The 24,484-nt window shown below is 41.9% G+C and overlaps 1 protein-coding gene across 4 annotated transcripts in view; it reads right to left on the reverse strand.

The window, feature by feature from the left end:
* Positions 1 to 5,174: 5,174 nt before the first annotated feature.
* The window catches only part of LOC135528187 (vitamin D3 receptor A-like), an 84,342-nt gene continuing 65,032 nt past the window's right edge, over positions 5,175 to 24,484 (reverse strand). For all 4 annotated transcript variants that reach the window (XM_064957091.1, XM_064957093.1, XM_064957092.1 and 1 more), the window contains 5 exons: positions 24,183 to 24,282; positions 21,864 to 22,047; positions 18,397 to 18,551; positions 15,204 to 15,320; positions 5,175 to 12,950 (listed from right to left, as the gene is read on the reverse strand). In XM_064957091.1, the coding sequence (XP_064813163.1) occupies positions 12,697 to 12,950; positions 15,204 to 15,320; positions 18,397 to 18,551; positions 21,864 to 22,047; positions 24,183 to 24,282 (810 nt within the window). In that variant the 3' untranslated portion in view covers positions 5,175 to 12,696. The remainder of the gene's footprint in view (positions 12,951 to 15,203; positions 15,321 to 18,396; positions 18,552 to 21,863; positions 22,048 to 24,182; positions 24,283 to 24,484) is intronic.

Genomic DNA, 24,484 nt, shown 5'->3' on the forward strand with positions numbered 1-24,484 from the left:
CATTTCAAGAACTTTGAACGTTTCTTCAAGTGCAGTCGCAAAAAACAAGTGTTATGATGAAACTGTCTCTCATGAGGACCACCACAGGAAAGGAAGATCCAGAGTTACCTCTGCTGCAGAGGATAAGTTCATTAGAGTTACCAGCCTCAGAAATTGCAGCCCAAATAAATGCTTCAGAGTTAAAGTAACAGACACATCTCAACATCAAACTGTTCAGAGGAGACTGCATGAAATCAAGCCTTCATGGTCGAATTGCTGCAATGAAACCATTACTAAAAGGACAGAAAAACTAAGAAGAGATTTGCTTGGGCCAAGAAACACAAGCAATCAACATTAGACCGGTGGAAATCTGTCCTTTGGTCTGATGAGTCCAAATTAAATATTTTTGATTTCAAACGCTGTGTCTTTGTGAGACACATAGTAGATGATCTCTGCATGTGTGGTTCCCACCGTGAAGCATGGAGGTGGTGTGATGGCCTGGGGGTGCATTGCTGGTGACACTGTCTGATTTATTTAGAATTCAAGGCACACTTAACCAGCATGGCCACCACAGCATTCTGCAGCAATACACCATCCCATCTGGTTTGCGCTTAGTGGGACTATCATTTGTTTTCAACAGGACAATGACCCAAAACACATCTCCAGCCAGTAAGGGCTATTTGACCAAGAAGGAGTGATGAATCAGATGACCTGGCCTCCACTATCACCTGACCTCAATCCAATTGAGATGGTTTGGGATGAGTTGAACCGCAGAGTGAAGGAAACGCAGCCAACAAGTGCTCAGCATATGTGGAAACTCCATCAAGACTGTTGGAAAAGCATTCTAGGTGAAGCTGATTGAGAGAATGCCAAGAGTGTGCAAAGCTGTCATCAAGGCAAAGGGTGCCTACTTTGAAGAATCAGAAATAGAAAATATTCTTTGATTTTGTTTAACACTTTTTTGGTTACTACATGATTCCATTTGTACTATTTCATAGTTTTGATGACTTCACTATTATTCTACAATGTAGAACATAGTAAAAATAAAGAAAATCCCTTGAATGAGTAGGTGTGTCCAAACTTGACTGGTACTGTTTGTTTTGGCCTTCAGGTCCAAAAAGTCACTTTCTGATCACTTTTACAATGGCCAAAGAAGTATTGAAGAAGGTTCCATTAGTGTCAAAAGGGATGCTGTCAAAAAGTGATTGAATTTAAATTGATCTACCCATATGTGATGGATCCCACACACACACAATAGTAAAACAAGGAAGTGTTGAGCACAGTAGATAGTGTGACTGATAGCATTTCCCTCTAAAGGAATGATTTCTCGGAGACTCTTCCACCAAGCAGCGTCCTGCCATCCCAAGCTACAGAGGGGAAAGGCAGACGGGGGGGGGCTGCTGTGGGGTAGGAAATCAAAGTTCCATTGCTTTCCACTACTGAGTCTGTCTCCTTAGCTCCTGCTGCTTGGCCACCTATCATACTTCCTGGAGCGGCAGCTTAATAAACCCTCCATGGAATGCTCTTCTGGGTCGAGGGTCACTAGCACATATGGAGAGGTAAATCATTCATAAGACATTGATAGTTATCAGACCTTTAAAAAAAAGAGCTCGATTCTATCCCTTTCCCTGGTCCATGGAACACTTTGTTTGGGTAGAGGCCGGCACTTAGCTGATAACTATCAGTTACCTATCAATTACTTAACTACGTCAATCAGAGTGCTAGTTTCTCTCCCCCTTCAGCGGGTTGCAAAGTACATTCATGCTGTCGCCAGTGGCTCCATGACCCCATCAACACTGGGATTAGAGACTCCTGCAAGGGATTCCATTTGCCCTCCCTTAATGTTTCCCTCGTGCGTCAGCACTTACCACAGGCCTTTTTCTCTGTTAACCTCCTTATTCTCTCATAACAGTCTAGCCCAAACTGTCACAGCCTCCCCTCTCAGCTGAACCAAACCCCCCAGCACCCCCCTCTCCACAGCTCAGGGCCAAGGAGAACTTCCCTCCTTCCTCATCTCTGCTCAGACCTGCCAAGTTATCTGAAAAACTAAAACTAGCCCATCTGGGCCACACCAAGAGGAGCGATCAGGAGGGGGAGCCACAGCCTTGAACCCCTTTAGGCCCCATTCTCCTCAGAAGCACACTACATGACCAAAAGTATGTGGACATGTGCACGTTGAACGTCATTCCAAAATCATGGGCATTAATATGGAGTTGGTCCCCCCTTTACTGCTACAACAGCCTCCACTCTTCTGGGAAGGCTTTCCACTAGCTGTTGCAACATTACTGCGGGGACTTGCTTCCATTCAAGCCACAAGAGCCACATTAGTGAGGTCGGGCACTGATGTTGGGCGAATAGGCCTGGCTCGCAGTCGGCGCTCTAATTCATCCCAAAAGCGTTCGAGGAGTTTGAGGTCAGGGCTCTGTGCAGGCCAGTCAAGTTCTTCCACACCGATCGACAAACTATTTCTGTATTGACTTCGCTTTGTGCACGGGGGCATTGTCATGCTGAAACTGTTGGAAGCACAGAATCGTCTAGAGAATGTCATTCTACGCTGTAGAGTTAAGATCTCCCTTCACTGGAACTAAGGGGCCTAGCCCAATCCATGAAAAACAGCACCAGACTATTATTCCACCTTCACCAAACTTTACAGTTGGCACTATGCATCGGGGCAGGTAGCATTCTCCTGGCTTCCGCCAAACCCAGATTCATCCGTCGGACTGCCAGATGTTGAAGCCAGAGCCAGTTTGGAACTCGGTAGTGTTGCAACTGAGGACAAACGATTTGTACGCGCTGCCGCTTCAGCACTCGGCGGTCCCGTTCTGTGAGTTTGTGTGGACTACCACTTCGCGGCTGAGCCGTTGTTGCTCCTAGACACTCCCACTTCACAATAATAGCACTTACAGTTGACTGGGGTAAGCTCTAGCAGATCAGAAACTTGACGGTGCCAAGTTGAAATTCTACTTTCAATGTTTGTCTACGGAGATTGCATGGCTGTGTGCTCAATTTTATCCACCGGTCAGTAACGAGTGTGGCTCAAATGGCTGAATCCACTAATTTGAAGGGGTGTCCACATACTTTTGTATATATAGTGTATTTTGGCTGTCACTGCAAAATTACTTTCACATTGTAGCCTTGCCCAGCGAAGGTATGCTGGACATATTTATGCTGTTATACTTAGTGTTATTCCAGGAAGGAACATGACTAATATGACTAATAATCTCAGAAGGGGGCTGAATCATTAACTTGACTAGGAGACTTTTGCTAAATCACATTCCTGCATGTTGCTTAAAAAAATAGAGGCACACCGAGATAATTAGCAATCAACACAACACTAAAACTCACTGCATCACCAACTTCAACTTAAATCTGACACTTTCAGGGAACCCAAGTCGAGGGCTAGAAACGATTCTGTCATGCCTCAGAAGAAAAACCCCCAGAACGGTCTCATCTCCTTTCCAACTGTATTTCAACTGTATTTCTGTCTCTTCCAGAATGTGCAGACTCCAGTACAAGGAATGCATTCTAGTGGGTCACATGCCAGAGAGAGGAGCTTGGCCTCGTGATGATTGGAGGACTTCTGACATTTACCCCACAGCCGCTCTCCTCCTCCGTCAGAGCATCTGCTCAGCTATAATGGATCCCAATTTAAGTGTCAAGTATGAAGAGAATAAGAAGACAGACTTAATTGCACTTACAGAAAACAGTCTCACACGTTAAACAGTCACAAGCCAAGTCATATGATAACCACCACCAAACTACACTTGAATTAGCTAACAAAATCCTAATTCGTGTACCCCACTCAGTCTCTTGCTGATCACTATAACCAATTCATATATGGACGAGTCACATTAGTCCCATGACTGGGGAGGCAGGACAGTTTAATAAAGGGAAGTTGATTGAGCAGGGGACTAGCTCCCTCTACTGTGGCAATTATTTATGTGAGGAAGGCATAAATCAAATTGTATTGGTCACATGCTTCGTAGATAGCAGGTATTTGACGAAATGTGAAATGTTTACTTACGGGTCCTTTTCCAACAACGCAAAGTTAAACATAAGATAAAATTGAAAAAATTGACACGAGGACTAAATGTACAGTAGAAAACCATGGCATATATATATATATATATATATATAAGGGAGTACCAGTACCGAGTCAATGTGCATGGGTATGAGGTAGCCATGTAATGTACATATAGGTAGGGGTAAAGTGACAAGGCAAGGCACTAACAGGATAGATAAGACCGTAGCAACAGCAGCGTATGAGTCTATGATACGAGTCTATGACTTGGATGGCTGGAGTCTGACATTTTTTAGGGCCTTCCTCTGACATCGCTTGTTACAGAGGTCCTGGATGGCAGGAAGCCCCAGTGATGTACGGGGCTGTACGCAATACCCTCTGTAGCACCTTGCGGTCGGATGCCAAGCAGTTGCCATACCAAGCGGTGATGCCGCCAGTCAAGTTGCTCTCGTTGGTGTAGCTGTAGAACCTTTTGAGGAACCGAAGGCACATGCCAAATCTTTTCAGCATCCTGAGGGGAAAGAAGCATTGTGCCCTCTTCACGACTGTGTTGGTGTATTTGGACCATGATCAATCCTTAGTGACGTGGACACAGAGGAACGTGAACTCTTGACTCGCTCCACTACAGCCCTATCGATGTGAATGAGAGTGTGCTCGGCCCTCCTCTTCCAGTAGTCCACGATCAACTCCTTTGTCTTGCTGACATTGAGAGAGAGGTTGTTGTCCTCTCTGACCTCCCTAGGCGGTCTCAATGTCGTCAGTGATCAAGCCTACCACCGCTGTGCCATCGGCACACTTAATGGTGTTGCCTACCCTCACCACATTGGAGCGGCCCGTCAGGAAGTCCAGGATCCAGTTGCAGAGGGAGGTGTTCAGTCACAGGGTCAGTAATTTAGTGATGAGCTTCAAGGGTACCATGGTGTTGAACGCTGAGCTGTCATCAATTACAGTATTCTCACATAGGTGTTCCTTTTGTCCAAGAGGGAAAGGGCAGTGTGGAGTGAGAGAAATTGTGTCATCTGTGGATCTGTTGGGATGGTACACAAATTATAAACTAACAGCAAGAGCTGTTTGCATGTATACAAATAATTTCCATGTTCATGACTTTTACAGGCCCATCTTGAGGGTAGCAAATCTAGTATGGTTTCCTTTTGAGAATATATGAAGACATGGATTTTTGCATCAATATGTACAGAGGTTTATTTGTGATTTTTCAAAACATTATATACTACATACAATGCACATAAATCAATGTACAATGGATCAACTTCAGAAGAATAAGAGAAACACAAAAACAGCCGGCGATTGAACAAAGACAATGGTTTTACTATCAACTAGAGCATTGATATCATTAACAAACACCAAGATCGTTGAAAGACCGTGTGAAGCATTGAGTCATGAGAATGACATGGTGTGCATGTATAAAAAATTACTTATCTTGGGACTTTGAGATTAATTACAATGATTGATTACTAAATGAGAAATGGTCTGGCTACCAGAAGACCGTCAACAAAAAATGTCCAACAAAGTACACCAGTGTATGTTGTGTTTTTGGACCAGTCACAAGAACAACTGATGCTTCATCATCAACTAAATACAATAATATTGAACTAAGAAAATGTATCAAGGACAGCAGTGGGGATTAAAAACCAACATACAGAAAACTCAAAGATACACACTCCTTGCTAACAACTATGTACTGTCCTCCAACAGGAATAAAGTCCAGTTCATAACAGCTCACACCTCCTTCCATTCCAGTAATATTTCCCGACATGTACATTGTAGTCATTTATCAGATGTTCTTATCTAGAGCGACTTACAGGAGCAATTAGGGTTAAGTGCCTTGCTCAAGGGCACAGATTTTTCACCTAGTCGGCTCTGGGATTCGAACCAGTGACCTTTCAGTTACTTGCTCAACACTCTTAACCGCTATGCTACATCCGTTAGGCAGGAGAAAACATAGGCCCTAATAACAACTACATTAGCATAGCACTGGACATAATAACTAACCTAATAACAACTACATTAGCATAGCACGGCACTGGACATAATAACTAACCTAATAACAACTACATTAGCATAGCACAGCACTGGATATAATAACTAACCTAATAACAACTACATTAGCATAGCACTGGATATAATAACTAACCTAATAACAACTACATTAGCATAGCACTGGATATAATAACTAAGCTAATAACAACTACATTAGCATAGCACTGGATATAATAACTAACCTAATAACAACTACATTAGCATAGCACAGCACTGGATATAATAACTAACCTAATAACAACTACATTAGCATAGCACTGGATATAATAACTAACCTAATAACTACATTAGCATAGCACAGCACTGGATATAATAACTAACCTAATAACAACTACATTAGCATAGCACGGCACTGAATATAATAACTAACCTAATAACAACTACATTAGCATAGCACTGGATATAATAACTAACCTAATAACAACTACATTAGCATAGCACAGCACTGGATATAATAACTAACCTAATAACAACTACATTAGCATAGCACAGCACTGAATATAATAACTAACCTAATAACAACTACATTAGCATAGCACAGCACTGGATATAATAACTAACCTAATAACAACTACATTAGCATAGCACAGCACTGAATATAATAACTAACCTAATAACAACTACATTAGCATAGCACGGCACTGAATATAATAAGAGTTAAAAATGTCCATCTGTTATATTTCACACAAATATACTCAACCAAATCCTCTCCACAGAGCAATGCAGTCGACATGAATGGACTAAAACCTGTCAGGTGAGACAGTGTATATAGACGTGTTATGTTGGCCTTCTGTACATCCCCACCCCTGAAACTAAAGCGTCACCTCAGCTTTAAAGATGTGAAGCATATTTGCGTCTGGTGGACCCTCATCTGAAATGTGCTTCCCGGTAGGGGTGAGCTGATGGCATGTTCTCCTAACCCATAAAGATTGATAATCAAATAAAACTGAGTTGTGAAAGCCATTTGAACATGTCCTTAAATAAGAATTTTAAAAATGTGTTTCGTTAATAAACCCCTGATATTTATTGTCCCAAAATAAGGCTCTGGTTTCTAGGCACACCAAGGTAAATGAGCTATAATGTGCATTCAATGTTAAACGACTGGTGATTTGCTATAGTGATCATCAGTAATAGATTTCAGACAAAAGCCAGAGCAGAGGAGACAAACAAGTGCATAATTGGCAAAAACTGCTGGTGAAATAGATGTGCATATTGAGTCTGTGCACATACTGTAGTACTGTATGCGTTTGTAGTACTGTATGCGTGCGTGTGCATGTGAGCAAGCGCATATTAAAAAGAGGTAGCAGAGGACAATCAGAGCAAAAAGAAAAAGATTCCAAAACAGTGCGCAACATTCATGCGATTACTCAATCTTTCCTCATCTCTCTCGATCATAAAGAAAAAATTCCACGCTTCTCAAGAACGTAGGTAGATAACTGCACAGCCTCATCAACCATCACCACAAAAAAACTGACACACACACACACACGTTTTCATTGAATCCTTTACAGAAACCCATTTAAAACGGTATGCTTAGTTGGTAAAGCACTGTGCTACCATGGGGCTGTGTCCTTTACATCCACGTGATACAAAAAAGCCCTGGATTGCAGAACCATGAGCTAAAAGGGGCAGTAGAACACAGAGCTGAGGGCAGACCGAGCCGGTGACTGAGCAGCTGGCTGCAAAGCAGACATCGAAACCTTCAAGACAGGATATAAACATGATAAGCAGTTCATAATAAAATCCATCAATCTTGACACTACGACATCATACACACACTATGCAGATCGCTAACTTATGCTAACTGAGGCCTCTAGCGTGGAAGTGATGTCAAAATACCCTGGATCACAAGCTGTTCAATCCCAGTTAGCATGAATGGGTCGAACACTTAATACAAAGATGAGCCGTTTCAGCCCCCCCCCCCAAGCCGTTTCAGCCCCCCCCAACAGACAGACAGAAGTGGAGTAACAACCGTTTCCTCTTGATCTCAAGGCTTATTTTGAGGTGTGTTGAGATAAATCCAGCATTTGAGAAGTAAAATGAATAAATACAATGAATTAGTATTAAAATAAGAAAAGATGAAACACAATCATGCCAAAAATACATGTGCAATGGGAGAGGTAGTTTGTTTTGGTTAAAACAGGGCTCTATACAATGAACTAACAAGGATTCAGCTTGCTTCCCACATCACCAGAGCAATACAACAAAGCCACCAACAGCAGCAGCAACCATACAGGCCAAAAATATAGGCAGGGCCACTGTGATCAGTGCCTCATCAGGAACCTGTCTGCAATAATCGACTGATCTTAACAATACATTGAAAGAAGAAAATGTATTACCTTCATGTATTATTTTAGCCAATCCAGGTGACGTCATAGTAAACCTAAGGTACTGATCACAGAAGCCCTGCCTGAACTCAGCCATGGTGACTACATGACATACATATCATTACGGAGTCATTCCTCGGCCTCGCTTATTCCTCAAAAATATTGATTAGGACTGGACTTTTGACAGTGGCAGCGGGAACCATGGATTTAGATTCACTGACTCTTTGTTTACATTGTGGACCGTTGTTTATATCGCCTGCCTCTTTTACACATGATTATCGCGCTGCGATTAGAAAAACAGACAATGGATCCCTATACATGGCCTGCAACACAGCCCTCGAGGCAGTTTTTCTTCAAAAGAACCTGGCAACTTTTTGATTGATAAAAAAACAGAACACTGCAGAAGTTGCTGAAGAAACGTCATGGTGTGTGTCACATGTTTGGTTCCCTTCTATTCTATTATGAAAGTGTTCAGTTTCATTGAGGTATCTGTTAAATGTTTAACAGGGTTTTGTAAGGCTTCTGAGGTGGAGTTGCTGACCTGCATTGGGAGAGGGGTGCAGTTTTTGGGCCAGTCTTTCTGAGCCAGCTTGGCAGCAGGCAGAGTGAGCTCTTGGAGGACTTCCTCCCAACAGAACCCCTGACCCGATCTTTCCTGCATTCCTTTAAATGGATTTATGTATATGTGATAGAATGCAACAACAAAAGAGTATGCTTTCTCCACAACACCTGGTCTACACACAGTGGGGTCTGGACATCTGCTGCAATGGGAGAAAATATCAGACTTTGGCTCGGGAGCTCTGTACACTGCACTTCCGTGATTCTTACTTTCTATACACTTCTATACAGTCACTCCTTTATTCACACCTGAGCCTACCTCCCCAAACTCTCATCACTGGATCAGTTCAGTGTTAATCACTTCCCAGGTAAGAGACGTCACACCTTCCATCGGTGTGACATATCCAAAGCCGCTGCTCACAAATTCAGTCCCATCAGCTCTTGATGCACTACAGCTGTTGAGTTGGTCCTGAATGGATGCCGTCGCATTAAAGCTATGAAGAGTTCTGCCCGGCTGGCCGGCGTGTTGGAGAGAGAGGCATGTCCGCCACGACGGCGACTGATTGGCCTTTATCCTTTGTCCGTTTGAGTTGAGGCAGTGTTAGTAGTAAAGAGCATGAACAAGATTGTGTTGTCTTTTTCCTGGTTCTAACGGTATGGTAGCTTTACAGAGCAGCTTCACAGAGCAGCAGGTTGAGTCAGAATGTCTCTTCAGTATGTGAAAAGATGTTGGTGCAGCGGCATGAACGCTGATGTCAGGAAACACAATCTCAAATCCAATAAAACCAATGAGTTTGCACACCCCCAAAAAAGTATATATATATATATAGCTGTCAAAGCTCATCAAGACCTCAATAGAGGAACAACATAAGAAAATAGCACATCTCATATTTGCATATATCACCAGAGCATTCTTCCCAACAATTTAATTCTTAGTATTTGCCTATTTCTTTCCTTATTATGTACAGAAATAACAAGTGGTATTTACAGACAATGACCACAAGAGGGTGACCAAGACCTGCAGACGGCGTGAGCGGAAACGCACTCGTGATGTGCTTAACCTTCAACCCACTAAGGCCATAACATGCCTCTCCAACAGAAACTGGTGGGGGTGACATTGTAATTGTATTGTACCATGAATAGAATTTGATCAGGCATGAAGGGCATCTGCAGATTTGATTAAAAGGTTTTAGTAGTTACTACAGTAATTATTACATCATTACAAACAAGTTTGACCAGCGATGACTCCCCCTCTTGATTGTAAGCTTGCGTACGTACTACTCAAAATGTATATTGTACAATTAACAATATCAGGCTAACTTCTCCCTGAGGCAGGGCAGTTTGTCACCTTACCAGGTTAGTTTAGCCATCTTATTTTAGCTAGTTAACCAATAATAATAAAACATGCGTCTCTTTACTCTTATGAAGGAAAGAGGTTTTAAATGCTAAATGTGTATATTTTGAAGTTTGAAAGGGGGCAACAGAACCAAATTGTTACCAAATGATCCACATATATCCTGTGTGTAGCCGACACTTTCCACAATACATTAATGGAGCCTTAAACAGATGTCAGTCCCACTACTAAACACTTCGTCACAGCCAGTACTCAACACCCTTTTGTGGTCATTCACTATTCTCATACAGAAACAAAAATAAAATAAAAAAGGCCCCTTGCACTCTACTCAGGGTGTATTTGTGTGTGCGTGCAATTGAAACACCCTACGTCGATACATACACACATTCATATGCACACAAATTGGGGCCTACATATATACAGAGGACTACTCATCCATTTGTTTTAGTAGAAACAACCTTAAATATAGATATTAGCTTGCATGTATGTATACGCAGTACGAGTCAAAGGTTTGAACACACCTACTCATTCAAATGTTTTTGTTTTACTATTTTCTACATTGTAGAATAATATTGAAGACATCAAAACTATGAAATAACACATATGGAATCATGTAGAAACCAAAAAAGTGTATAAAAAAAATAAAACAATTGTATTTGAGATTCTTCAAAGTGGCCAACCTTTGCCTTGACAGCTTTGCACACTCTTGGCATTCTCTCAACCAGTTTCATGAGTTAGTCACCTGAAATGCATTTCAATTAACAGGTGTGCCTTGTTAAAAGTACATTTGTGAAATTCCTTTCCTTCTTAATGCGTTTAAGCCAATCAGCTGTGTTGTGACAAGGTAGGGGTGGTTCAGAAGATGGTCTTTTACCAAATAGGGCCAAGTCCATATTATGGCAAGAAAAGCTCAAATAACAAAGAGAAACAATAGTCCATCATTACTGTAAGACATGAAGGTCAGTCAATCCAAAATATTAAAAACTTTTAAAGTTTCTTCAAGCACAGTCGCAAAAACCATCAAGCGCTATGATGAAACTGTCTCTCATGAGAACCGCCACAAGAAAGGAAGATCCAGAGTTACCTCTGCTGCAGAGGATAAGTTCATAAGAGTTAACTGTACCTTAAATTTGCATCCCAAATAAATTCTTCACAGAGTTCAAGTAAGACACATCTCAACATCAACTGTTCAGAGGAGACTGTGTTAATCAGGCCTTCATGGTAGAATTTCTGCGAAGAAACCACTACTGAAGGACACCTAAAAGAAGAAGAGACTTGCTTGGGCCAAGAAACATGAGCAAAGGACATAGACCGGTGGAAATCAGTCCTTTGATCTGATGAGTCCACATTTTGAGATTTTTGGTTCCAACCCGCCGTGTCTTTGTGAGACGCAGAGTAGGTGAACGGATGATCTCCGCATGTGTAGTTCCCACCGTGAAGCATGGAGGAAGTGTGATAGAGTGGGGGTCTTTTGCTGGTGACACTGTCATAATTTATTTAGAATTCAAGACACACTTAACCAGCATGGCTACCACAGCATTCTGCAGCGATACACCATCCCATCTGGTTTGCACTTAATAGGACTATCATTTGTTTTTCAACAGGACAATGACCCAACACACCTCCAGGCTGTGTAAGGACTATTTGAACAAGGAGAATAATGAATGCTGGATCAGATGACCTGGCCTCCCCAATCACCCGACCTCAAACCAATTGAGATGGTTAGGGATGACTTGAACCACAGAGTGAAGGAAAAGCAGCCAACAAGTGCTCAGCATATGTGGGAACTCTTTCAAGACTGCTGGAAAAGTATTCCAGGTGACGCTGGTTGAGAGAATGCCAAGAGTGTGCAAAGCTGTCATCAAGGCAAAGGGTCACCCGAATACTTGGAAGAATCTGAAGAATAAAATTTTAAGAATAAAAGATTTTTTATTTGTTTAACATTATTTTGGTTAGTACATGATTCCATTTGTGTTATTTCATGGTTTTGATGAATTCACTATTGTTTTATAATGTAGAAAATAGTAAAAATAAAGAAAAACCCTTGAATGAATAGGTGTATCCGAACTTTTGACTGGTACTGTATATTTATAGTTTAGTTATAAATACATTCTGTTTGAAATTCCCTTTTTCTTATGAACGGGAAATTACAACCTTATCGAAGCCCCTTCCTCCTCTATTAACCCATAATACCCTGATTAACCCCCCCAAAACATTTTCTGTGACAGTGTGACTTTCCGGTCCATTCCGCTATTCCCCCTCAGAGACCTTTTCATCACCCCCATCGCTGAGCCCTCTATCCAGCAACTCAGCAAATTAACTCCCGGGGGTCCTCACGGGAGGGATTGTCTGTCCATATCTTCCAACCAGAGGTGTGGTGGTGGGGGTCGGCATGGCTGCTAGGACACCTCGCTCCCAAATACCTCCAGCACCAGCGGGGTGAGCTGCATGCTGTGCTCGGGCTGGAAGGACAGCGAGCGGTACTGTTTGGAGTGCTCCTCGTTGAGGCTGCGCAGGTCGGCCAGCTTCTGGATCATTCTGGCGTAGAGCAGCCGTCCTCCCGGGTGGTTCACCCTGATGTAGGCCTGGAGCACCTCCGACAGACTGTCCTGGAGATCCTCGATCTTAGCGTGGTCCTGCACCCCTGGACGATCTACATTGACGGGAGGAGGGAGAGGCTGTCAAAAGGAGTTAAGAAGAGATGGGAATGCACACAAACACACCATACAGTGTACAAAACATTAGGAACATCTTCCTAAAATTGAGTTGCCCACACTTTTGCACTCAGGACAGCCTCAACAGCTACAAGGTGACGAAAGCGTTCCACAGGGATGCTGGCCCATGTTGGGTGACTGCAATGCTTCCAACAGTTGTGTCAAGTTGGCTGGATGTCCTTTGGGTGGTGGACTATTCTTGATACACACGAGACACTGAGGAATGTGAAAAACCCAGCAGCATTGCAGTTCTTGACACACTCAAACCGGTGCACCTGACACCTACTACCATTGGGGCTCCCGAGTGCCACGGTGGTTTAAGGCACTGCATCTCAGTGCTAGTGGCATCACCACAGACCCTGGTTCGATTCCAGGCACTATCACAACCGGCCGTTATTGGAAGTCCCCATAGGGCGGCGCACAATTGGCCCAGCATCGTCTGGGTTTGCCCGGAGTAGAACGTCATTGTAAATAATCATTTGTTCTTGCCTAGTTACATAAAGGTTAAATAAAAATACCCCTTTCAAAGCCACACATACACAATCATGTCTCAATTGTCTCAAAAATCCTTCCTCCTCTTCATCTACACTGACTGAAGTGGATTTAACCTCTTGAAACTCTAGGGGCGCTATATCATTTTTGGATAAAAAGACGTGCCCGTTTTAAGCGCAATATTTTGTCACAAAAAGATGCTCGACTATGCATATAATTGGTAGCTTTGGAAAGAAAACACTCTGACGTGTCCAGAACTGCAAAGATATTCTCTGTGCGTGCCCTAGAACGTGAGCTACAGGCAAAACCAAGATGAGACGGCATCCAGGAAATGAGCAGGATTTTTGAGGCTCCGTTTTCCATTGTCTCCTTATATGGCTGTGAATGCGAGAGGAATGAGTCTGCCCTTTCCCCAAGGTTTCCCCAAGGTGTCTGCAGCATTGTAACGTATTTGTAGGCATATCATTGGAAGATTGACCATAAGAGACCACATTTACCAGGTGTCTGCCCGGTGTCCTGCGCCGAAATTGGTGCGCAAAACTCAGCTGCAAGTATTTCTCCATGGAATTCAGAGAAGAAAGCATGCTTCCACGAACGATATATCAATGAAGAGATATGTGAAAAAACACCTTGAGGATTGATTCCAAACAACGTTTGCCATGTTTCGGTCGATATTATGGAGTTAATTCGGAAAAAGTTTGACGTTGTTGGTGACTGAATTTTCGGTTCGTTTCGGTAGCCAAATGTGATGTACAAAACGGAGCGATTTCTCCTACACAAAGATGCTTTCAGGAAAAACTGGACATTTGCTATGTAACTGAGTCTCCTCATTGAAAACATCCAAAGCTCTTCAAAGGTAAATGATTTTATTTATTTGGTTATCTGGTTTTTGTGAAAATGTTGCGTGCTAAATGCTACTCAAAATGCTAAGCTAGCTTAGCATACTCTTATACAAATTAGTGAATTGCTATGGTTCAAAAGCATATTTTGAAAATCTGAGATGACAGTGTTGTTAAGAAAAGGCTAAGCTTGAGGAGTAGGTGCATTATTTTCATTTTATTTGCGATTTTCAGAAATCGTTAACGTTACATTATGCTAATGAGCTTGAGGCTATAACTGTATACAGGTTTTTTTCATAGCCAAACGTGAACAAAACGGAGCGATTTGTCCTACACAAATAATATTTTTTTGAAAAACTGAACATTTGCTATCTAACTGAGAGTCTCCTCATTGAAAACATCTGAAGTTCTTCAAAGGTAAATGATTTTATTTGAATTATTTTCTTGTTTTTGTGAAAATGTTGCTGGCTGAATTCTAGGCTTATAGCCATGTTAGCAATCGATACTCTTACACAAATGCTTGTTTAGCTATGGTTGAAAAGCATATTTTGAAAATGTGTTAACAAAAGTGTAAGCTTGAGAGCAAATATATTTATTTCATTTCATTTGCGATTTTCATGAATAGTTAACGTTGCGTTATTCTAATGAGCTTGAGGCTATAAATAGAATCCCGGATCCGGGATTGCGCGACGCAACAGGTTAACAAGTGACATCAATAAGGGATGCTCGGAACACCTGCTGACCAGGTGAAAACTAATGTTTTGTACACTCAGTATAACCAAGCACACATACCACACACACACACACACACACACACACACACAAGCACACAAGCACAAACGGCAGCGATCAGGTAGATACCTGGAGACAGCAGGCAGATGGCCATGAGCAGCACGTGTTCCTCCTCATGGAGCTGGAGTTTCTTCAGGCCCACCTGGAACTTCACTAGCGGCTCCAACAGTTCCAGAGTGTGTCCCGCTACAGGGAGCGGCAGACAGGGGGTGAGTGTGTGTTCATGTGGTTTGACATAGTGATTGAACTACAGTGCCTTCAGAAACTAATTCATACCTCTTGACTTATTCCACATTTTGTTGTGTTACAGCCTGAATACAAAAACAATTAAATATATTCATCATTTTTTCAACCATCTACACACAAAACAACAATGACAAAGTGAAAATATGTTTTCAGAAAAATGAACGCAGGAATCAAATTTAGATAAGTAGACCTACTCATACCGTGTGTCAATACTTTGTAAGAGCATCTTGGGCAGCTATTACCGCTTTGAGTCGCCTTGGGTATGTATTCATCAGCTTTGGGATTTTCTCCTATTCTTTCTTGCAGATTTTCTCAAGCTCCGGTAAGTTAAATGGGGAGTGGCGGTGAACAGAAATCTCCAAGTCATTCCATAGATTTTCAAATGGGATTCAAGTCTGGGCTTTGTCTGGGCCACTCAAGGACTTTCATATTCTTGTTTTGAAGCCATTCCAGAGTTGTTTTGGCTGTATGCGTGTGCAGAGCTGTCATCAAGGCAAAGGGTGGCTACTTTGAAGAATCTCAAATATATATTGATTTGTTTTCTACAATAATAAAAAACCCTTGAATAAGTAGGCATCCAAACTTGACTGGTACTGTGTGATGTATTGTTGTCTCTACCTTCTTGTCCTTTGTGCTGTTGTCTGTGCCCAATAATCTTTGTACCATGTTTTATGTTGCTACCATTTTGTTGTTATGATGCTACCATGCTGTTGTTGTCGTCTTAAGTCTCTCTTTATGTAGTGTTGTCTCGCTTGTTGTGATGTGTGTCTTGTCCTATATTAATATTGTATTTATTTTATAATCCCAGCCCCCGTCCCCACAGGAGGCCTTTTAGTAGGCCATGATTGTAAATAAGAATTTGTTCTTAACGGACTTGCCTAGTTAAATAAAGGATACATTTAAAAAAAAGAGATCTGTATTTTATTTCAAATAAATGTGCAAATATGTCTAAAAACATGTTTTCACTTTGTCATTATTGGGCATTGTGTGAAGATGTATGAGAAACATTTCACTTTGTCATTATTGGGCATTGTGTGAAGATGTATGAGAAACATTTCACTTTGTCATTATTGGGCATTGTGTGAAGATGTGTGAGAAACATTTCACTTTGTCATTATTGGGCATTGTGTGAAGATGTGAGAAACATTTCACTTTGTCATTATTGGGCATTGTGTGAAGATGTGTGAGAAACATTTCACTTTGTCATTATTGGGCATTGTGTGAAGATGTGAGAAACATTTCACTTTGTCATTATTGGGCATTGTGTGAAGATGTGTGAGAAACATTTCACTTTGTCATTATTGGGCATTGTGTGTAGGTGTGTGAGAAACATTTCACTTTGTCATTATTGGGCATTGTGTGTAGATGTGTGAGAAACAAAATCTATTTAATTTGAATTCTGACTAACAAAAAGTGGAATAAAGTGTATGAATACTTTCTGAATGCACTTTATGTAGTGTGAAGAGTGTATGAGTGTGTGTACACACACACACACAAAAAAGTATTTAGTCAGCCACCAATTGTGCAAGTTCTCCCACTTAAAAAGATGAGGCCTGTCATTTTCATCATAGGTACTCTTCAACTATGACAGACAAAATGAAAAACAAAATCCAGAAAATCACATTCCCCTTGTTAAATCATGAATTTACTGTGGTTAATCACATTTCACTAGCCACACCCAGGCCTGATTACTGTCAGACATGTTGAATCAATCACTTAAATGGAACCTGTGTGAAAGTGAAGTAGGCCAAAAGATCTCAAAAAGCAAGACATCATGCCGCGATCCAAAGAAATTCAGGAACAGATGAGAAACAAAGTAATTGACATCTATCAGTCTGGAAAGGGTTACAAAGCCATTTCTAAAGCTGTGGGACTCCAGCGAACCATGGTGGGAGCCATGATCCACAAATGGAGAACATTTGGAACAGTGGTGAACCTTCCCAGGAGTGGCCGGCCTACCAAAATTACCCCAAGAGCGCAGCGACGACTCATCCAAGAGGTCACAAAAGAACCCACAACAACATCTAAACCTCTGCCTCACTTGCCTCAGTTAAGGTCAGTGTTCATGACTCAACTATGGGCAAAAATGGCATCCATAGCGAAAACCACTGCTGACCAAAAAGAACATAAAGGCTCGTCTCACTTTTGGCAAAAAAAAACATCTTGATGAGCCAAGACTTTTGGAAAATATTCTGTGCACTCACAAGACAAAAGTTGAACTTTTTGGAAGGTGTGCGTCCCGTTACATCTGCTGTAAAAGTAACAGCATTTCAGCAAAATAACATCATACCAACAGTCAAATATGGTGATGGTAGTGTGATGGTCTGGGGCTGCTTTAGGACCTGGGCGACTTGCTGTGATTGATGGAACCATGAATTCTGCTCTCTACCAAAAAATCCTGAAGGAGAATGTCCGGCCAGCCGTTCATGACCTCAAGCTGTAGCGCACTTGGGTTCTGCAGCAGGACAATGAGCCAAAACACACCAGCAAGTCCACCTCTGAATGGCTTAAAAAAAAAAAATTAAAAAGAGGGGTTGAGTGACCTAGTCAAAGTCCGGACTTGAAATCGATTGAGATGCTGTGGAGTGACCTTAATGTGGTCCATGCTCGAAAACCCTCCGATGTGGCAGAATTAAAACAATTCTGCAAAGAAGAGTGGGACAAAATTCCTCCACAGCGATGTGAAAGACTCATTAGCAGTTATCGCAAACGCTTGATGTTGCTGCAGTTGTTGTTGCTGAGGGTGGCACAACCAGTTATTAGGTTTAGGGGGCAATTACTTTTTCACATAGGGCCATGAAGGTTCGGATAGCTTTTTTCCCTTTAATAAATAAAATCATCACTTAAACTGCATTTTGTATTTACTTGGGTTATCTTTGTGTAATATTAAAATGTGTTTAATGATCTGAAACATTTAAGTGTGACAAATGTGCAAAAAAAATAAGAAATCAGGAAGGGGGCAAATACTTTTTCACAGCACTCTACATATACATATGTGTGTGTGCCTCTGTCTCACCCTTGGTGACGTCGGTGATGCAGTACTTGAAGTCAGGGCTACCACCACAGCACCAGGACATATCCTCTATGTTGAAAGACTGGTTGGAGCGTAGCATAATGATCTCGATGGCACTTGACTTGAGCAGGGCGATCTGGTCCTCAGCAGTCAGCCCTCTGGAAAAACAATAACATGTACTGAGCCAAACATGCAGTGTGACAGGGTGCCCTTACCCATCACCACATCACACATAGGGCCTCTTTTCGGATTCTATTATACCAGCTGAAGAATGAGGCAATAGGAACCCGTTTCTCCCATTGTGCGATTCAGTCCAGATTTAAAGACTGGGTTCCATTGGTAGCAAAAGATGGGGGAATCAGCATAACACCATACCCAGGCTGGACTCTTGGAGCCCATTGGATAATGCCTGTATTTTACTTCCTAACAAAACAAAGTAGTTCTTATCCTTGAAACTGGAATTGCAGGATTGTCTGAACACAAAAAAGCTATTTCCATCTCATACTCATTTTTTGTACCCACAGACATGTCTTCTGACAGGATGAGTGAATCAGCACTGTTCTCTAGAATGTTCTAGGGGAGGAGAGAAACAGGAAGGACAAGATGTACAATGGATTATATGGTTACCAGGACGACACATTCCACTGTTTTCTTTTGAGCATGAGCACACAGGGGCATGCTGTTCTTCCCCTCCACCCACATCTCTCCCCATCCATATTCACACACCCGTACCAAGGTTAAGACCATACTAGAAAATGACATTACCCAAGGTAAATGTGTGTACTTGCTAGTCTTGAAGTATATGGTTGTGAAAGAGTGGTTGTGAGAAAATGGAGGCACACACCAAGAAATGTAGGCGCACAATGAAAATATTTGAGGTAATAAAGCAATAATCCTTCCTTTTTCTCGGCACACTGGTGCTCCAAAATGTAAACATCAGGTCGAACACCAAAATATTTAGGCACATATTCAGCTAAAATGGTCACAATGAAGTGGTTGTGACTGCAGCAGTACTATGGTTTTCATAGGCCAACTGGTTAGTATTGGCAAAGATTATCTATATACTAACAGGATACTGGACTGACTGCTCTCACTATGAGAATACGTCTGCAAAGGCGGAAGGCAGGCGGGAGACGGTAGGATTAGTTGGGAACATTATAGCCAATGAGAGGGCAGATACATGCGTGAACAACATGCACAACTACGATATAAAGTAATTTGTCTCAAAGTTGCCGTAATGCTACGTGCGCACAGTCACAAAAACCTAAAATTCTATTCGATCAAATAAACCTTGCGTAGCAAATTAGCAATTCAATTTTATGTTGCCCATTAACCTCCATACAAAAAAAATCCCCAGTTCCACTGGTTAACCTTGTATTTTCACATTTGCCTCCTCTTCTCTGGTTATAGTGAGCTATTTTGGGGTGGTTTAAAGATTTGGAGATATTATAGCGGGCTATTTTAGTAAGCTTGAGTGATTACTACTTATCATAAGCCATGTGTGTTTGTACAAAATCTATACTAGCACTTATTGGTAGTAGACTACACTGGGTTTACATTTTTCAATTACAGCATTATTTAATCTGCAGTTATTCTTCTGCTATGTATTCTGTTGAGAATAATATGTACATTATAATAATATCTTCCAATTACAACTATTACATCTTAACTTTTAAAATAATGCAATCTATTAGCTTCCAAAATGCAAGTAGGTATGTGTATCTGTCCGATAACATGTTCTGATGGAATAGCTTGTCCTGCACTTTGTAAAGACACAGTGCATTGACAGAATTTTTTAAAGACATTGGTCCCTTTCTAAACACAGCAATGTGAATGCAAAGAAGTGAGGGCCCCCCCGCCCCCCTCTCCCAGAGTTCACTTTAAAGAGGACCGAGATCGGTGCCAAATCCACATTTTGCCTTTAAAGTATATGGGGTTTATGCAAATTTAAAATGGTTATAGTTTAAAAAAAGTGTCAATCTTTTCACAAACTAAATTGAGTCAGTCTGTATATGTCAAACAAATGGTTACAAAAATCTGTATACAAGCACATTATTCCAGAACGTTTTGCACATTTGAAAGTTTGAATGGCGTTTCTAGCTTAAATGATTGAAGACGATTCACTAGAAGCGAGCAGAGTTTTTCCCATTCAAACCTATAGCCACAACATTTGCATTGGGATATATGCAAACGTTGTTGTGCGAAAAGTATAAGTAGTAACAAAACTGTTTTTCCCCTAGCAAACTGAAGACTGGTAACTTTTACAGTTGTTTTGGTGCTACAGGTGCCAGCAGAAGGCAAATAATAAGATAAAGTATGTTTGATTTATTAAGTTGTTTTGCTTTCAGCAGGCACACCTAATTACAGGGAATCTTGATCCGCTGTGCCCGTACAGCACCTCTGACTGCTGGGGAACAGGCAGTCTCCCTGCCAACGACTGACATCATGAGCCACACTAACACAGGCTGCCAGGCGAACATAGCCAGCCAGGTCATTCTAAACAGATCCTGTAACTGAATGGGAATCCTGAAGACATGTAACACCGACTGATATGGCTGGTGAGAGAGATCCGTTTACACCTGTGAGCTCACCCTTCCTCACAAATACAGGTTTCTGCCATTTGCCTGAATGCTTCCTGAGACCGAAGTTCAAATAAGTACTGTAAGCACAGCACATAGGCTTTGATAGTTCATGGAGATCAACTATTGGGGAAAGGGTGCAGGAATGACTCAAACGCAGGTCAGTAAAATTTACCATTTTCCACAATATGAGAGTTTACCATTTCCCTATGCATATTTGACTTTGGCCTTTCCGCATTTAATCATTTTGAGAATTCATACCCGCAGTAAATCAACTCTCAAGTGAGTCTATGAATGTTAAATTTGTCTGGCACACCCTTCCCCATGCCGAGGACATCATTACGGCTTTGTCGGAACCACATGTTATACATGAAACAGCTTGCTGTGAATGTGTATTCATGGCATGTTCTGTACAACATGTTCCCTGACTGCATACATCTGGGGATAGATCAGGAGCCTTATTTGAACACGTCATGTGATGCAATCACTCTGTTCCAGCGTATTCCAGGAAGAGCACTGAGCAGTACTCGCCGGAGGCCTTAAGTGTTTATAAAATGCCACACACACACACACACACACACACACACACACAGTACAAAAGCTTGTAGCTATGCAATTAATGAAGTCGTTAAACCCACAGAAATAACTACTAAAGGCTTAATGGACAGAAGGAGCCTAAAAGATCAACATGTTGTTGTGTAATTGCCTAATTAAAGATACAGAAGATGGTGGAGCAACCATTTGTGTAGGTCCTACACAATCCCTTTAATGTACTATTGTAGGGCTCCGGGGTGAATGTTCTACTACGTACAATCCTAACTTCAACCATTAGTGGGCAAAATGTAGAACTGACCCCAGACCAGAAGGCACATGATATGCAAAGTCACCCACCTGAAGCCAGGGATCATTTTAGCGAAGCCAATGACCTTCTGGATGCTGTAACTGACCAGGTCAGCCAGGTGGGGTAACATGGAGAGCTTGGAGCCATCGTCCTCACTGGAGTCCGGGCTGCCTGCACTGTCCTGGTACATCATCAACAGACTGCTGAATTTCATCAGCTTGGTGTCCACCGACTCTACACAGGGAGAGAGTATAAAGGTGTTTAATGGAGATGGTAGAAAGAGAGGTGTTCAATAATAAAGAGAAATGATAAATGTTAGAGTTAATGGGGAATGTGAACGAGGGAGAGATGTCAGTGGCAGTAAATGGTTGCTAAAGGAAGCAAAAGGGTGACAATGAAATGGTACAAAAGGCCATTCAACTCTTCCAGGGCCCAGTTTCCCGAAAGTGATGTAACTTAGGCTTATGAGTGCTTTAACAACGCATCTTTCCTACACCAGCCGGAGATATAACATGCGTTTCCCAAAACACCACGCGAAGAGGACACTAGAAGTGCATTGTTGGAGCATGTGTCGATACTGGTTGGATCGAAAGAAAGGCAGTGCTTCTCTCAGATCATCTTTCTCAATTCAAATCTCATCTTAGCATTTGTATTATTCACATTAACTACAATAGATCAGCTCCCAGAGAGATATTACCACCTACGGCTGCAAATATTGAGGTAGCTTACTCTAATGCTTATCCAATAAAATTCAAATGCTTATCCAATAAAATTCAAATGCTTATACAATAAAATTCTACTGCTTACCGCACATTATGAAATATATTCAGACAGTAGCAAAACAGAACTCATTTTATTGAACATTAAATGCATTTCAATATGATTGAAAAAGGCCTGCAGTACTGCAGTAACAGTAATCATACCCCTAGACTGACACCAATTTTGTCGTGTTACAGCTGGATTTTTTTTTTTAAATATAAATTTGACCAAATGTTATGAAAAGTACACTGCTCAAAAAAATAAAGGGAACACTAAAATAACATCCTAGATCTGAATGAATGAAATATTCTTATTAAATACTTTTTTCTTTACATAGTTGAATGTGCTGACAACAAAATCACAAAAATTATCAATGGAAATCAAATTTATCAACCCATGGAGGTCTGGATTTGGAGTCACACTCAAAATTAAAGTGGAAAACCACACTAAAAGCTGATCCAACATTGATGTAATGTCCTTAAAACAAGTCAAAATGAGGCTCAGTAGTGTGTGTGGCCTCCACGTGCCTATATGACCTCCCTTCAACGCCTGGGCATGCTCCTGATGAGGTGGCGGATGGTCTCCTGAGGGATCTCCTCCCAGACCTGGACTAAAGCATCCGCCAACTCCTGGACAGTCTGTGGTGCAACGTGGCGTTGGTGAATGGAGCGAGACATGATGTCCCAGATGTGCTCAATTGAATTCAGGTCTGGGGAACGGACGGGCCAGTCCATAGCATCAACGTCTTCCTCTTGCAGGAACTGCTGACACACTCCAGCCACGTGAGGTCTAGCATTGTCTTGCATTAGAAGGAAACCAGGGCCATCGCACCAGCATATGGTCTCACAAGGGGTCTGAGGATCTCATCTCGGTACCTAATTGCAGTCACGCTACCTCTGGCAAGCACATGGAGGGCTGTGCGGCCCCCCCAAAGAAATGCCACCCCACACCATGACTGACCCACCACCAAACCGGTCATGCTGGAGGATGTTGCAGGCAGCAGAACGTTCTCCACGGCGTCTCCAGACTCTGTCACGTCTGTCATATGTGCTCAGTGTGAACCCAATTTCATCGGTGAAGAGCACAGGGCGCCAGTGGCGAATTTGCCAATCTTGGTGTCCTGCACGGTGTTGGGCTGTAAGCACAACCCCCACCTGTGGATGTAGGGCCTTCATACCACCCTCATGGAGTCTGTTTCTGACCATTTAAGCAGACACATGCACATTTGTGGGCTGCTGGAGGTCATTTTGCAGGGCTCTGGCAGTTCCTTTCTTTCCCTGGTCTTCGTGGTTGAATCTGTGTTTGACATTCATTTCTCGACTGAGGGAACTTACAAATAATTGTAGGTGTGGTGTACAGAGACTAGGTCATTTTAAAACACTACTATGGCACACTGAGTCCATGGAACTTATTATGTGACTTGTTAAGCACATTTTTACTCCTGAACTTATTTAGGCTTGTCTCAACAAAGGGGTTGAATACTTATTGACTCAAGACATTTGGAGAGACTTGTCAATAAGGACAAGGGTAGTCCTCCTCATCATGTTAATGGAACATGCGATTGTGGTGCATGTATACTGTGTGCCTTCGCGTGAGCATGTGTCCCTCACCTGGTGAGTGGTTGAAGGAGTCTGAGGAGGCATCTGACAGCGAGTGAAGGGAGGCTGCACGACTGGCACTGCGTGTTACTGGCCCGTCTCGCACCGGGGGCTGCAAACACACAACACATGCATTCAACATAGACAAAAAGTATTCTTGTTATATCTTGTAAAGTGCACATGGGAGTGATTGACAAAACAACAGACGCAGAATCACTTGAAGTGAAAATGTTAAAACATTCAAATGCATGTCATGCAATAGCTGTGATTTCATATTGCAATAAAAAATATATAGCAAAAAAAGTTAAAAGGTG

This window comes from Oncorhynchus masou, chromosome 33 (assembly GCF_036934945.1).
Source record: "Oncorhynchus masou masou isolate Uvic2021 chromosome 33, UVic_Omas_1.1, whole genome shotgun sequence".
Taxonomy (NCBI): domain Eukaryota; kingdom Metazoa; phylum Chordata; class Actinopteri; order Salmoniformes; family Salmonidae; genus Oncorhynchus; species Oncorhynchus masou.